Source organism: Salmo trutta, chromosome 27, assembly GCF_901001165.1.
Source record: "Salmo trutta chromosome 27, fSalTru1.1, whole genome shotgun sequence".
NCBI lineage: Eukaryota > Metazoa > Chordata > Actinopteri > Salmoniformes > Salmonidae > Salmo > Salmo trutta.
This window is the reverse complement of record NC_042983.1, coordinates 28841716-28858240: the sequence shown is the minus strand read 5'-3', so window position 1 is coordinate 28858240 and position 16525 is coordinate 28841716. Positions and strand designations below refer to the sequence as shown.

Here is a 16525-nt window from a genome sequence, read left to right as displayed (position 1 = left end):
TGACTGTATGTTTGTTTTACTCCATGTGTAACTCTGTGTTGTTGTATGTTGTCAAACTGCTTTGCTTTATCTTGGCCAGGTCACAATTGTAAATGAGAACTTGTTCTCAACTTGCCTTCCTGGTTAAATAAAGGTGAAATAAAATAAATAAATAAATAAATAAATACCGCTCAGGAAGGAGACGCATTCTGTCTCCTAGAGAGACTTTGATGCCAAAAGTGCAAATCAATCCCAGAACAACAGCAAAGGACCTTGAAGATGCTGGAGGAAATGGGTACCAAAATAACTATATCCACAGTAAAACGAGTCCTATAGCGACATAACCTGAAAGGCCGCTCAGCAAGGAAGAAGCCACTGCTCCAAAACAGCTATAAAAAAGCCAGACTATGGTTTGCAACTGCACATGGGGACAAAGATCATACTTTTTGGACAAATGTCCTCTGGTCTGATGAAACAAAAAAAATAACTGTTTGGCAATAATGACCATCGTTATGTTTGCAAGAAAAAGGGGGAGGCTTGCAAGCCAAAGAACACCATCCCAACCGTGAAGCACGGGGGTGGCAGCATCATGTTGTGGGGGTGCTTTGCTGCAGGAGGGAGTGGTGCACTTCACAAAATTGATGGCATCTGGGGGAGGAAAATTATGTGGATATCTTGAAGCAGCATCTCAAGACATCAGTCAGGGAGTTAAAGCTTGGTTGCAAATGGGTCTTCCAAATTGACAATGACCCCAAGCATACTTCCAAAGTTGTGGCAAAATGGCTTAAGGACAACAAAATCAAGGTATTGGAGTGGCCATCACAAAGCCCTGACAACAAATCCCATAGAAAATTTCTGGGCAGAACTGAAAAAGCATGTGCGAGCAAGGAGGCCTTCAAACCTGAATTAATTACACCAGCGCTGTCAGGAGGAATGGACCAAAATTCACCCAACTTATTGTGGGAAGCTTGTGGAAGGCTACCCGAAACATTTGACCCACGTTAAACAATTTAAAGGCAATGCTACCAAAGACTAATTGAGTGCATGTAAACTTCTGACACACTGGGAATGTGATGAAATAAATAAAAGCTGAAATAAAATCAATCACTCTATTATTCTGACATTTCACATTCTTAAAATAAAGTGGTGATCCTAACTGACCTAAAACAGGGAATTTTTACTAGGATTAAATGTCAGGAATTGTGAAAAACAGAGTTTAAATGCATTTGGCTAAGGCGTATGTAAACTTCCGACTTCAACTGTATCCATCTATGTGATGGGATGTATAGACATTTTGGAAAGTATGTGGATAGAATATTTTCTATATCTGTAGAATATATAGGATAGAATAGTACATATACAGTACAGCAATAGTTTAATAGGATGGCATTGACTAGAAGACAGACTCTTCCTAGAGCTGGCCGTCCGGCCAAACTAAGCAATCGGGGAAGAAGGGCCTTGGTCAGGGAGGTGACCAAGAACCTGATGGTCACGCTGACAGAGCTCCTCTGTGGAGATGGTTGTCCTTCTGGAAGGTTCTCCCATCTCTGCAGCACTCCACCAATCAGGCCTTTATGGTCGAGTGGCCAGACCAAAGCCACTCCTCTGTAAAAAGGAACATGACAGCCCGCTTGGAGTTTGCCAAAAGGCACCTAAAGACTCAGACCATGAGAAACAAGATTCTCTGGTCTGATGAAACCAAGATTGAACTCTTTGGCCTGAATGCCAAGCATCACGCCTGGAGGAAACCTGGCACCATCCCTATGGTGAAGCCTGGTGGTGGCAGAATCATGCTGTAGGGATGTCTTTCAGTGGCACGGACTGGGAGACTAATCAGGATTGAGGCAAAGATCAACGGAACAAAGTACAGAAAGATCCTTGATGAAAACCTGCTTCAGAGCGCTCAGGACCTCAGACTGGGGCAACAGGACAACAACCCTAAGCACACAGCCAAGACAATGCAGGAGTGTCATCGGGACACGTCTCCGAATGTTCGAGTGTCCCAGCCAGAGCCCGGACTTCAACCCGATCGAACATCTCTGGAAAGACCTGAAAATAGCTGTGCAGCGTGAGAGGATCTGCAGAGAAAAATGGGAGAAACTTCCCAAATACAGGTGTGCCAAGATTGTAGCACCATACCCAAGACAACTTGAGGCTGTAATTGCTGCCAAAGGTGCTTCAACAAAGTACTGAGTAAAGGGTATTAATACTTATGTAAATGTGATGTTTTATTTTTTTATAAACTTACAAACATTTCTAAAAACCAGTTTTTGCTTGTCATTATGGGGTATTGTGTGTAGATTGATGAGGGGAAAAAAACTATTTAATACATTTTAGAATAAGGCTGTAAATTAAGAAAATGTGGAAAAAGTCAAGGGGTCTGAATACTTTCCAAATGCACTGTAACAAGGTTGCAAACCGATAGGTAAAGAACAGAGAGCGGTAGGGAGAGAGAACTCCTGTATTCTGTCCTCCACCTCTTTCTTTAGTCCCTCCCTCTGTCATATTCCCCACTCACCATTGTACTCCTCAGTGAATTCTTCGTCTGCAGGGGGCTCGGCCGAACGAGGCTTGTCACTGCGCAGGGAGGAGTACGGGTGCACGGAGGTGCCATATAGAACCAGGGACCACTCCTTCAGCTTACCTGGGGGGTTATGCCGCCCAGCATAGCATCAGCAAAGACAGACGAGAGAAAGGGTGAAAAATTACATCATTGGTAAAGGTTTACTGCTACACAATATAACTCTGGTTGGTGAGTATCTTTAAGGGGATAGTTCACTTTTTTAAGCATATTTTCCACTGGTGCCGTCGCTTCTTTAGACAGGGCTTCTCTAGTCTACTGTACCTGGGACTTTCTGGCTGCGGAGCTGCGAGGGGGAGTCATGGATCTCCAGGATCCAGTCCCCGGCCGCTTTCTCCCCCCAGCAGTGAGTGGTCATGAACTCCCAGTTCTTAAAGCCCTCCATGGAGTGGTCAAACAACCTAGAGGAGACCACAAGTCAACCACACTTCTATTTCCTACAAGGGAGAAACCACACGGTTCGACCACAGTAGTAGAAACACGTTGACCAGTGATCTTCAATCCTGGTCCTGGGGAGCCACAGGGATGTGCAGGTTCTTCTTATTCCGGTCCAGTACCAACTTCTGTTTAAATTATTTAACGGCTTAATGATTCGTCGAAACAAGTGTGTTAGTGCTGGGATGGAACAAGCCTTCATGCCAGTAGTGAAGAAACCCTAGTGCGTAGTGTAAGAGCGAGCGTAGTAGAGTAGAATTGAAGGGGAGGTTCACCTGTTGCCGAGCAGCTGGGACTTGGTTCCCGAGGGGGACGTGAGGTTGATTGACAGGTCACCGCGGCGCGGGTGTGTGATGGTGATGCGTACGACCACGTGCTCCAGGTAGATGACATGGTGGTTGGAGTTGTCAATGCAGCCGGTGGCCTTGTACACAGAGCGCACCACATGCTCCGGGCGGATCGTCCTGCAGGCAGAGGGAAGCAACCAATCAGGTGTCAGTGTCAGAGCAGTCACCCAATCAGAATCTTAATCTGACGTGTGAGAGGAATTGGAACCCGCAGACACAGAGTAGGCGAGCCATGTGCTACCCAGCTATTATGGATTATTGATGAATCTGAACCGTGTTTTTTTGAGAGCAGCGGGGACGAGTGATATCACAGCTTGGCTCCCAAACACTATGCCAGAATCCACGCCAGCATGCGTGTGGTTTGAGGTGTAGATCTGCATTTAAGTAAGTGTGCTTGAGACAGGGGGGACGGGACGGGGGATTGGGAGGACAAGACAAACCCAGATTACGACTTCCCTGGCAGTCTACAGATCTCATGGTTCTCTCCAATACTCCAAGGAGGAGAAGGCCCAGACGTTACCAAATGCAATGGAGAGGCCAGCCAAGGGGTGTCTCAGTGCAGAGCCCAGCGGCTGGAAGATGACGTCCGGAGGACAGCTCCAGAGCAAAAATACAGTGTTGCCAAAACACACCCGGTGCTGCCTCACTTCACATACTACAAACACTCCCTCAAAACACACAAACATGATATGCTTCCCATAAGATTCATATCATCCAGCCATCATGGGGCTGATAGATAGGGAGATCGACTGGGGAACTAGCATGAGGCTAATTGGTTCCATTCAAAGCCAGTAAACTAAACTGTGATTGGCTCGTCAATGTGTTCAACAAGGGCCCAATTAAGCATCCAGCTGCACAGAAAAAAAACAAGCAGATCAAATTGAAAGGGCCTGTAAGTCATCTGGGATGTATGTGCGTGCGTGCATGTTTTTTGTGTGTGCGCGCGCACATTAGACCCTCCAGAACTAATGCTTGGCTGGCTCGCAGTGTGCAGGAGCATGAAAACCTCTGGACAAAAACACACACCCAGGGAGAGAGTCAGTAGGCACGAAATGGGAAAATATTCTCCAAAACGGAGTGAAACAACTTTTTGCCCTGATGAACACTACCCTTGGTTGTTGTTTAATATAGTGTTGTAATGTATTTGCCAATAGCTTTGAACAGGTTGGTTGATTGGGTAAGGACAGGAAAGCTAGAGAGGCGTTGGTTGTGTAGTACCTGATCTGGCGGTCGGCACTCTCCACACAGATGTGCTGGGCGGGGACCTGCTTCCATCGCTCCGCCTCCTTTACCATAGCCTCCGCGTCCATCAGACCAAAGCCATACAGGTGGCTGACTGCAAGACACACCCACTCATCAGTCAATCCGAACCGTTCAAAACATCAAGTCAATACATACCCTGACCCATATACACATCTATACAGTGTCTGTAGGAAGGCTGCACCACAATTACCACAATTGTGTTGCCTTACAACCTGGGTTGTTATTGAATTCAGATGTAAACATATCCCACCCCCAAAATATCTAGACAGTTTTAACATGTATAACAGCCTGAAATGTTTTCATTCGATAAGTATCTGACTTTCCTACGGCAGAGCTGGAGTCATTTCAACCAGAGGAATGGATAAAGACTACAGAATTCTAGTTGACACAGGAGTGGATACTTTGACTTTTTTTTTTACCTCATTTGAAACATAAAAACATTTTTTAAGTAAAAATTGTGCAAGGGAATGGGTTCTATGTCACTGTATATGGGTTCTATGTCACTGTATATGGGTTCTATGTCACTGTATATGGCTCTGAGTCTATAGTTATTGATGTCATAGAACAAACAATTAAAACAGTATCACAGTTACATATCAATGTCAACCCAATCAACACAGCCAATCAAAGATTGTTTCCTCACCCGCTGTTTCATTACGCTGTCACCCTTTTTCTAAACCTCCCCTCTCCATTTTCCTCTGGGTGACATGCTCCCCCCACTTCTCTCTCTCTCTCAATTTCCCATTGCTCTTTGAAACAGCCGCTTGGAAAAAGTCCAGACAGACTGGGACTGCAGCCTGGCTGACCCTCAATTCACATACTACAAACACACAAACCTCAAGCACACACTCTCTCAAGCATGTGTGTACACACACACACACTCTAATACACACACACTACAAACACATGTATGAAACAAAGTACACCACATGGAATGCCTGACAGGTAGTTGGCAGGCGGTGGGATGTTTTATGGTGAGCGACTGGGACAGTCAGGGGTATGAAAGAAAGAGGGGGGGGGGGAGGAGAGTAGCTGAGGTGAAGGGAGGAGAGGAGGCAAGCAGTGTTAAGCACCGTTGTATCCAGCGGCATTGGTCTTCCAGTCAGGGGCATTGAGGTGGCCGGCTCGAGACGTCTTGACGATGATGTGCTGAACATCCCTCCACGACAACAGAGGACTGGGGGATAAATCACAAACACCACAGACACACATTGGTGACCAAATATACACAGACTTAACAGTGTGTGTGTGTGTGTGTGCACACACATTTAAAGGTGAATGGATGTGTGTGTGAGAAAAAGAACGCGAGAGAGAGGGGGAGAAGAGAGCGAGATATGTCCATCCATCTCCCCTGTCTGATCTCATGTAAAACTATTACAAGATGGTAGCCATGTGTCCTTTGATGCAAAAACACGTTTAAAAAATTAAATATGTGGGTCACCAAGTTTCCCGGGAATCCCCTCATATGCCGACCAGATGCTTAATTTTTTTTCTCCGTCTCTCATCTCTCCTTCATCCTCTGGGCACAGCATTCCGGAACATTCTAGAAAAGTACTACTCCGCATGGATATATATTTTGTGGAATGGGGAAAACCTTCACAGCTACCCAACGCCAACGAACTCTTGAACACTAGTAGGACAGTATGTGGATGTGTTTCCCTTCCCAGGAGTCATCTGTCCGGACATCTGCCCAACACTCACTCTGGTCAAAGTTTTTTTTTTCTTCAACGAATTCAAGTGAAAACTAGAAGTTGTTAGCCTGGGCGCCATTAATGGTGTAACAGTGTTGCTTCCTTCCCACTCTTTGCCCCAACCTTCGAAGCTTCGTCACCCATTGTTCCACAAAAGCCATGGCCCTTGCAGAGCAAGGGATACAACTACTCAGAGCGAGTAACATCACCAATTGAAACGCTTCCAGCGTGCACCACTAACTAGCTAGCCATTTCACACCGGTTACAATGGCATGTCAATTCCATAAGGACAGAGAGAGGTCTTCTGGAGGGGGAAAGCAGGAGAGTCCCAACTCCAATACCTATCCATAAAAACAGATTAATTGACAAACAAAACCAATCAATAGTTTAACTCCACAACTCCATCCATAATTCAAGTTCTATAAATGTGTCATCATCATTGCCGTGGTGCACTAACTAGGCCATGGCACAGGCATCCTAACATCATTTGAACGCTGCCAGAGTGCGCATACACACAAACTGTTTCAACAGCTCGTTCGGTCCCCACAGACCCGACATCAAACCCAGCTGAATTCCTCAGCGAGCAGAGCGTCTCCTCTGGTGTTCTGACTGAAGTGTAATTATGGTATAAACATACAGGCATAATCTGAGGCGGAGGGAGGAAAGATAAGCTGGATTTCAAATGACAGAGCAGGCCTGCTGGCAGCCCCAGCTCCAGCTCCTCTCGGGTATGTTTATCAAAGTCGACTCCACTCTCTTTCATTCACCAGATAACCACTGATACCATCAGCAGCGCTCGAAGAGAAGTTTGTGTGTGTGTGTGTGTGTGTGTGTAAGTAAAAGGCAGAGGGGGGGGGGGCAGCAGAGGACAAAAAGAGAAAGTGAAGAAAGGCAAACAGTCAGGAGAGAGAGAACAGTGTGACTGTGATAATGCAGGAAAGCGATGTGTTTGACTGGCTGAGTAAACTGACTGAACTAACTGCAGTGCAGTAGTGTGAGTCCCTGCATTAAGGTTAAGGAGCTTACTTAGCCTCCAGGGCCAGCGCGATGATCCCAGCTGCCATAGGAGCAGAGGCCGAGGTCCCTGTGTGGCTGTCGGTGCAGCGCTGACGCAGATCTGTGGTGATCTACAGAGGGAGGGAGGGATGGAAAGTAGGGGGGTTAAGTCCTGTGGATCAGGGTGAGTTTGAGGCACACCTGAGACTGCATACATTCCAGCTTTGATACTCTAACCTGCTAGAGATGACACGCACACACAAACCTGCTGTTCCCAAAGGTACCCAGGAAATAATTTCCTAGCCAAGAGGACCAAAGGGATTGGGAAATAAAAAAATAAAAAAAATAAAGCAAAATATATTTTAAACATTTGCATGTAGTCTATCTAGGTCTTTAATGTCCTCGTTTTAAAATAACAATCCTGTATATTTTTCTTAATATCTAAAATATATTCAGTCAGTCCCTCAATGACAGGAGAGAAAAGCTTGGTGTTGTGTGCCAAATCCAGTCAGTCAAAATAAAAGCCATCATTCAAACGGGATCCCTGGCTGACTGACAGGTCACTGTAGAGCTGGATAGGCCACAATTGTGGGCAACTGGGCATTTTTATACATAATAATTGCTCAATTAACTCAGGAACAACACCGGTGTAGAAGAACCTGCTTTCAAAATACATTGTATCGCTCATTTGCTCAAGTGTTTATTTTATTTTGGCAGTTAGTTGTATACAGTGTCTTCAGAAAGTATTTACACCCCTTGATTTTGTGTTGTGTTACAGCCTGAATTCAAAATGGATTACATTTAGTTTTTTGTGTCACTGGCCCATAATGTTGAAGTGGAATTATGTTTTTCAAAACTGTAAAAAATGAGAAGCTGAAATGTTTTCAGTCAATAAGTATTCAACCCCTTTGTTATGTAAAGCCTAAATAAGTTCAGGAGTAAACATCTGCTTATCAAGTGATAATGATTTGCATGGACTTACTGTTTTTAACATATTTGAATGACTACATCATCTCGGTACCCCACACATACAATTATCTAAGGTCGAGCAGTGAATTTCAAACAGATTCAACCAAAGACCAGGGAGGTTTTCCAAGACCTCGCATAGGGAACCTATAGGTAGATGGGTAAAAAAAATATTTAAAAAAAAACGTTTTAATTGAATATCCCTTTGAGCATGGTGAAGTTAAACTTGGGATGGTGTATCAATACACCCAATCATTACAAAGACACAGGCGTCCTTCCTAACTCAGTTGCCGGAGAGGAAGGAAACCACTCAGGGATTTCAACATGAGGCCAACGGTGACTAACAGTTAGTCATTAAACTCTATGATAGAAAACTGAGATTGGATCAACATTGTAGTTACTCCACAATAGTAACCTAATTGACAAGAGTGTACAGAATACAAATATTCTAAAACTTGACAAAATAAAGTTAACACTTTGTATTGAGGACATAAATTATGTTGTTTGGGGCAAAGCCAATGCGACTCCCCATATTTTCAAGCATAGTGGTGGCTGCATCATGTTATGGGTATGGTTGTAATCGTTAAGGACTGGAAAGCTTTTCAGGATAAATTGTTATTTTTTTATGGAATGGCACTAAGCCCAGGCAAAACCCTAGAGGAAAACCTGGTTCAGTCTGCTTTCCACCAAACACTGGGAGATTAATTCACCTTTCAGCAGGTCAATAACCTAAAACACAAGGCCAAATCTACACAAGTTGCTTACCAAGAAAACATTGAATGTTTCCAAGTGGCCAAGTTATAGTTTTGACTTAAATCTACTTGAAAATATATGGCAAAACCTGAAAATGGCTGTCTAGCAATGATCAACAAATAATTTGACAGAGCTTGATGAATTTTGAAAAGAATAATGGGTAAATGTTGCACAATCCAGTTGTGGAAAGCTCTTAGAGTTATCAAGAAAGATTCACAGCTGTAGTCGCTGCCAAAGGTGCTTCTACAAAGTATTGACTCAGGGATGTGAATACTTATGTAAATTAGATATTTCTGTATTTCATTTTCAATAAATTAGCAAAAAATCATTACGTGGTATTGTGTGTAAAATCTATTTAAATCAATGTTGAATTCAGGCTGTACCATAACCAAAAAGTGGAATAAGTCAAGGGGTATGGATACATACTGAAGGCACTGTATATGTACAGGGGGGACCGGATCCTAGATCAGCACTCCTACTCTGAGATGCTTAATGAATACGGGCCCTGGAGTGGTTCTGGGACATGAGGTACCTCCTGGTATAGTTGGATTGAATGGGTGGTTTTTGGTTGTGTGTGCGCATGTGTGTGACTGTACGTGTTGAGTACTGGTCATGGTTCTGTGTGAGTCTATATGGCAGCGTAGGCCTGGCTGGATATTAGTCTCCCCCTGCTTCCGACCCTCTATGGGGAATGTGACAAGACACTGCCAGACAAGCTGGGACAGAAGGGCCAACTGTCACTGTGTCTGTCCGACTGTCTGTCCCAATGCACCCTGGGCCAGGGTGTCAGCCCAGGACACAGCTTGACCCCAACACGCTGACCTCTTTCACCCAGCCTTGGGTTCAAAGGTCACTGGCTTTACAACTAAAGCCTGTTTGTCTGACTTTGCCCACACAGGAATTAGTTACATGTTAGTATGCCATCTAGTCGGCCTAAATAACACCACATAGTGGCATTAGCACACTAGTGCACTTTCTCGCTCACACACACACACACTAGTTCTGTCCTCTCTCTGCTGTTGTGGTAAGAGTGGAGGAACATCCACATACACTTTATCCCTCCCCCTCAGAGACAGACTTACTATCTTCCGGTCATAGTTTTCTCCGCTGCTGTAGGTGGTGGTGAGGGTGGAGGAGCACTCCTCCAGGTACCAGGGCTTGCGTCCGCTCTCAGCGGTGCTGGAGATGGAGATGGTGTAGATGCTGTTGGTGTAGCCATCACAGGAGCAGTGGTCCCGGCTCCGCCCGCCGTTCCCTGACGCCCACACAAAAATGGAGCCGCGCCCCTTCCTTCCCTGGCAGGAAATCAAATCAATATAAATTAGATCAGAGGCGGGACTTCCTGCGCCCGGCAACAAAGAAAGTTCTCCCGCCACCTGAATGCTGAAATGGTAATAGCAAGTGAACGCAGCAGTGGAGGGGGAATTCTAAAATGCTGTGTTCTATTTCTGTGAGTGTTTCTCTTATGTAACCTACTTGTTGTGTCTATGTACTGACATGTATGTGTAACTGATAAATGAACACACGTTAATGGATGTAAAAAGTATTTTGTCTGTAACGTCTTTCTCGTTACGTGTCGGACCCAAGTAAGACTAGCTGTCGCCATTGGCATCGGCTAATGGGGATCCTAAAAAAAAAAAGTCTAAATCTCTGTGATTGGCAGGGACACGGGAGGAAGCCTACCGCTCTGTGAGCTCTGACCATCACACACACAGAGAGGGGATAAAAGGTGGAGGGTAGCATTTCAAAAAGGCCTCTGTCAGCCAGTGATAAGAGAGAGAAGCCCCTCTGAATGAAGAGTGGCTCAGACGGGAGAAACCGCTGACGGACAACTTGGACCAGCTATGAAGGGAGGCGAGGGAGAGAGCGCAGGAAGGGAGAAAGTGGCTTCTTAAAGAAAGAGGGAGGCAGAAAAGATAGACCCCAAAAAAAATAATAAATACATTTTAAAAAAACACACAGCCATGTCTTACTATACTTTTGAGGACCAAGAAGTGATTCCCATTCAAGTCTATTTTCCCTAATTCTAAACCTAAAATAGCCTTTTCACAAGTGAGTACTGGCAAAAATGTCCTTACTTCTCTGAATTTGATTTGGTTTACTATTCTTGTGAGGACTTCAGGTACTCACAAGTATAGGAAAATATGGCCACACACACACGTCATAATAGCCCAATATACCTCTGCAGCTTCGATGCCAAACAGATGTACATAACCCACCACCAAACTCTAACCATTGTTTTACTTTCTCCACAATCAAAATGACAGCAGCATTTCTGACTCAGCAAGGAGAGAGGGTGCTCTGACATCACCGCAAGAGGACTTTGTGAACTCCACTCCCCTCCACTTAACCCTAGGCTAAGCTCCTCCTTTGAGCCATCTCCACAACATACTTATGAATATGGATACCATGCATGAATATGCTAATGAGACACAGCTCTTTAATCCAAATGTCTTGAAGGAAGCATTGATAACACTGGCCGCGGGTGTGAGTGTACACAACGTAGTGTGTGTGCACGCGAGACGCACCATGCGGATGCCGTTCTCGAAGGCTTGCCTGGCCAGAGAGGCGGGGCCGTCCACCGTCTTGCCGTCATCGTCGGGACCCCAGCTGGCACTGTAGATGTCAATATGCTGCGGCTGCAGACTCAGAGACTTGGCCTCAACCATGTCCGTCACGTCGCCGTCCAGCATCCTCACGCCTGAGACACACACACACACAGACTGAACACACACCCAAGCCCTCACACACTCACCACTGTTGAATAAGATTTAAAATAACCTTGAAACGTAAAACACACACTCACCCCCTATCCGTGCATTGTAGGCAATTCCCACAGTGCAATGGGAGTTGTTAGCAGATGCAGCCACTTCCCCAGCACAGCGAGTTCCATGCCTAAAAAGGGAGGGACACACAGACATTTAAAATCTCTCACACACGCATATTAACAAACTCACAAATATGTAAACAGATATACTGGGGCCTCCCGAGTGGCGCAGTGGTCAAAGGCAAGTACTAGCTGTGCCACTAGAGATCCTGGTTAGAGTCCAGGCTGTGTTGCAGCCGACCACGACCAAGAGACCCATGGGGCGGCGCACAATTGGCCCAGCGTCGTCTGGGTTAGGAGAGGGTTTGGCCATTAGGAATGTCCTTGTCCCATCGCGCTCTAGCGACTCCTGTTGCAGGCCGGGCACAGTGCACGCTGACACAGTCGCCAGGTGCTTCCTCCAACACATTGGTGCGGCTGGCTTCCGGGTTAAGCGGGAATTGTGTCAAGAAGCAGTGTGGCTTGGTTGGGTTGTGTTACGGAGGACGCACGGCTCTCGACCTTCGCCTCTCCCGAGTCCGTACTGGAGTTGCAGCGATGAGACAAGACTAACTACCAATTGGATACCACGAAATTGGGGAGGAAAAATATATAAAAATTAAAAACAAATAATAAAAACTGAAGAATGCACAAACAGTTGGTCGACCATCTGACAACATGCATGTTTGAGACGTATGGAGAAAAACAAGTGGAGAGAAGCGAGTGGAGTTAGACTAAGTTCAAGCTATGGGCTGGAGGAACAGGTCTCCACATGGCCAGTAGCAGGGGCTGGGTCTTGCTCATAAGCCCACGCAATTTAAAACGTCTTCTTCCCTTTGGTGCCCAATGACGTGGATTCAGAGGCAGCAGCAGCTGCACTGGGATACATACAGCCCTCAAATATTTTCACAATGTGAAAGAGAATGATGTGTGTTACCGAGCCCTCAACAAGCAAGGGTAACATTCTGCCAGACTGTAGCCACGTCAACAAATCGGCCAGGTTCAGTGACGAGCGCAAACAAACAAGAGTGGGTTTTAGGAGAGGAGAAAGAGGCAAAGACGCTCTCTCGCTCGGCACGACCAGCCCTCCTGCCGAGAACATCTGGAACAAGCAGTCAAGAGAGTCACCACTGACCGCTGTCATGGCAACCCAGCATCTACCCATTGGCAGGCAGGGTGCGCACACACAATCCCATGCTCAAACACACACACACACGCCCTCGCTAGCCTAAAGGTTCTACTGTAGTGTATTCCATCACCTGGCTGGAACCTTTACACTTATGGCAGCCGTATGGACAATTTGTTGAGCCAACATTCAAATCCTTCAGTCCTGTTTGGCTTCACACATCGCCAGTCTTCCTGAGTTTCCTCTACGTGTGTGTGTGTGTGTGTGTGTGTTGTTTGTGTTGTCTGCTCTCAGCCCATCTCCATGCCATGCCTGCTCCAAGTCAGTCTGAACCAGACCATCTGTGGGATGAATAAAGGGCAATGTGAATAACACACTGTCTGGATCAATCCTGGAGGTCAATCCTTTGTTTAGCTCACGGAAGTGGAGTTTTACATTATAGCAGAGATTCTACCACATGGAAATGCCCAAATTCACCAGCAGATGTGTTCCTCATAAGCAGAAAGAACAGCTTGTTCTCCTCTAGAAACACACGCACTCAGAATAGGTAACAAAAACAGTGGATGCAGTTTCTTTGAAAATCGGAGAAAGTGCTGGTTTATAGAAAGGGACTTAGTCGGTAGAGGGGACCATTCTGGTCTCTTTGTTTGGTCTGGATCAGAAGTGGCAAGTCCTCCCGCTTAAAATCAGTACCATGTCATAAAGCTAGAGCCGAGAAATTGGATCACCTACCACCACCACCACACTCGTGTCTCTAACCAAACGTATCGAATAGGGACATAGCAAGTGTATCAACAGTGTGGGCCAGCTTTCATAGAACCTCTCATAAATGGTGTTCCCTCAATGTTTATATGATCACTTAGAATACGTCCTCCAAGACAAGTTGGGATGATGGAAAGATACAAGTCTGTCTGAAAATGCGTGTAGTGTGTAAGCTTTAGGTAGCTAGCAAAAACACACTAATGGCTGTGTTCCAACAGCCTCGCTAGCAGCATACTACCTAGAATAATGTAAGGAGTTGGGCCATGCATTCTAAGCAGTATGCTAGTATGGACATTGGAACGTACCCATTATTGTGACAGACTTGTCAACGAGCTCCACTCAGAGGGAGAGGTGGAAAGAGAGAGAGAGAGAAAAAGAAAGAGAGGGAAGGGCAAAGTGAGAGAGCGAGGGAGAGAGCAGACCATGATCCGTCTAAAGCAATGGGCTAGTTAACCTCCTGTCTCTTTAAGAAAACAAACTACCACAGAGTGCTGAGCGTTTGCCAAGGCATTTGGGCTAGAGCGTCCAAAACCACTGACAGCCAAACTGGCACAGGACACAGGGCTCCCAGGCAGAGAAGAGCCACACACACACACACACACACACACACACACGAGTGATGCTGTGACCTGGTATCTTACTTGTTTTCGTTGCTGGCATCATAACGGGGCATGGGGTCCATGTCGTTCCCGTTGACATCATAACTGGCCTGGTTGTCCTGGAAACAGAGGGAAAAGCCTTCACCATCATGGTCTTATGGCCGAGCAGCATAAATCCGCCAATGGCTGAACACGCCACACACACACACTCCTACTACAACACACATACCCCATTCCAAAACGCACCCACACTCACGTAGTTCTGAATGAGGTCGGGGTGGTTCCTCTCGATGCCGTCGTCTAGGATGGTGATCACCACGTCCTTCCCTGTGTAGCCCCTCTTCCACGCCCCCACTATGTTCATGTCCGACTGGCAGTTATGGATGTCATCGTTACAGTGCTGGCACACACGCACATACACATGTCACTGGAATAGTGCTGAAATAAAACTAGCAACCCACTTAAGTGGTCATTACAGTTCTGGAACAGTGAGACATCTGTGTTGTGGCAACAGTGTGATCACATAGATATAGGCCCTGCTTGAATACTTTTGAAACGCAGCTTTCCACCCTCCGTTCCTTGAAGTAGTCACTGATCTGACATGTCTGGATTGGTGAAAGATATGAAGTGGGGTTCTTGCTTTAACCTATCAAATCATTCTAGATCATCAGTGAATAGTCCAATGAGAAAAGAAACAAAGCATTTGAACAGCTGTCAAGCAGGTCCAGAGATGGCAGGAGATAGTCAGTTGTAGGCTCATGCCCAGGTTAACAAATGCCAATGACCATGAACATGGACAAAGACTACTAAACAACTACTGCCTAAAATCATAAACCGTAAACACTCATGATTGATTATTTATGACAAAGTCCAAGCTCTAGCCTCTGTCCAAAAACACTGGACCGATAAGAACTAAGGTCAAAGTATTGGTGTTATCTTTGCCAAGTTAACCATTGACAGAACCCAGAAGAAGAGCAAAAGACCAGAGAGCGTACAAATAGCGCACTCACACACAAAATGGAAGGGGAGTAATGGTTTGTACGTGGATGTGACTAGCGGCCACAAGCGAGTGAAGTATTCTTTCTGTGTAGAGCTACATATCTTGTGCAGTCTGGATGGAGTCATTTGACACTGCTGTGGGCATTTAAAATCCTCTCAATGTCAGATGAGCTTTAATATTGCAGATAGTTTTTTTTGCATATATGCACTACAGTTCAAAAGTTTGGGGTCACTTAGAAATTCTTGTTTTTGAAATAAAAGCACATTTTTGTCCAGTAAAACTGAAGATCTCGTACAACACTGTGTACCACTCCCTTTACAGAACAGAGCAAACTGGCTCTAACCAGAATAGAAAGGAGTGGGAGGCCCCGGTGCACAACTGAGCAAGAGGACAAGTAAATTAGAGTGTGTAGTTTGAGAAACAGACACCTCCCAAGTCCTTAACTGTCAGCTTCATTAAATAGTCCCTGCAAAACACCAGTCTCAACGTCATCAGTGAAGAGGCGACTCCTGGATGCTGGCCTTCTAGGCAAAGTTCCTCTGTCCAGTGTCTGTGTTCTTTTGCCCATCTTAATCTTTTATTGGCTAGTCTGAGAAATGGCTTTTTCTTTGCAACTCTGCCTAGAAGGCTAACATCCCGGAGTCGCCTCTTCACTGATGACGTTGAGACTGGTGTTTTGCAGGGACTATTTAATAAAGCTGCCAGTTGAGGACGTGAGGCGTCTGTTTCTCAAACTAGACACTAATGTACTTGTCCTCTCACTCACTTGTGCACCGGGCCTCCCACTCATCTTTCTGTTCTGGTTAGTGCCAGTTTGCGCTGTTCTGTGAAGGGAGTAGTACACAGCGTTGTACGAGATCTTCAGTTTTACTAGACAAAAATGTGCTTTTATTTCAAAAACAAGAATTTCTAAGTGACCCCAAACTTTTGAACTGTAGTGTATATATGCAATATGTGGTCCGCATACTCACTATGTACCACATACTGCTCCACTTGGCATCATTGAAGAATATGGACTGGGCGGGGCTGGTCTGGGCGGGGCTGGTGAGGGGGGGAGGGGCCGCCTTGTAATCCCTCTTGATCCGCCTCTTTACCACCTGCTGCTGAATCCACTCCACCTATAGCAGAGGCCACACCATTGCACAGTGAAGAAAACAAAAAAAAGCATCAAAACATATCCAATGGTTGAACAGGAATATGCAGGGTTGTTGGGCAAGCATG

The 16525-nt window shown here is 45.6% G+C and overlaps 1 protein-coding gene across 4 annotated transcripts in view; it reads right to left on the bottom strand.

Annotated features, from left to right (window-relative positions):
- The window catches only part of pcsk5b (proprotein convertase subtilisin/kexin type 5b), a 69994-nt gene that overhangs the window by 37159 nt on the left and 16310 nt on the right, over positions 1–16525 (bottom strand). For all 4 annotated transcript variants that reach the window (XM_029717661.1, XM_029717662.1, XM_029717663.1 and 1 more), the window contains exons 3-14: positions 16276–16422; positions 14561–14704; positions 14347–14423; positions 11818–11906; positions 11540–11712; positions 10094–10306; positions 7323–7423; positions 5679–5782; positions 4561–4678; positions 3271–3459; positions 2825–2961; positions 2498–2623 (exon numbers count right to left, since the gene is read on the bottom strand). In XM_029717661.1, the coding sequence (XP_029573521.1) occupies positions 2498–2623; positions 2825–2961; positions 3271–3459; positions 4561–4678; positions 5679–5782; positions 7323–7423; positions 10094–10306; positions 11540–11712; positions 11818–11906; positions 14347–14423; positions 14561–14704; positions 16276–16422 (1618 nt within the window). The remainder of the gene's footprint in view (positions 1–2497; positions 2624–2824; positions 2962–3270; positions 3460–4560; positions 4679–5678; positions 5783–7322; positions 7424–10093; positions 10307–11539; positions 11713–11817; positions 11907–14346; positions 14424–14560; positions 14705–16275; positions 16423–16525) is intronic.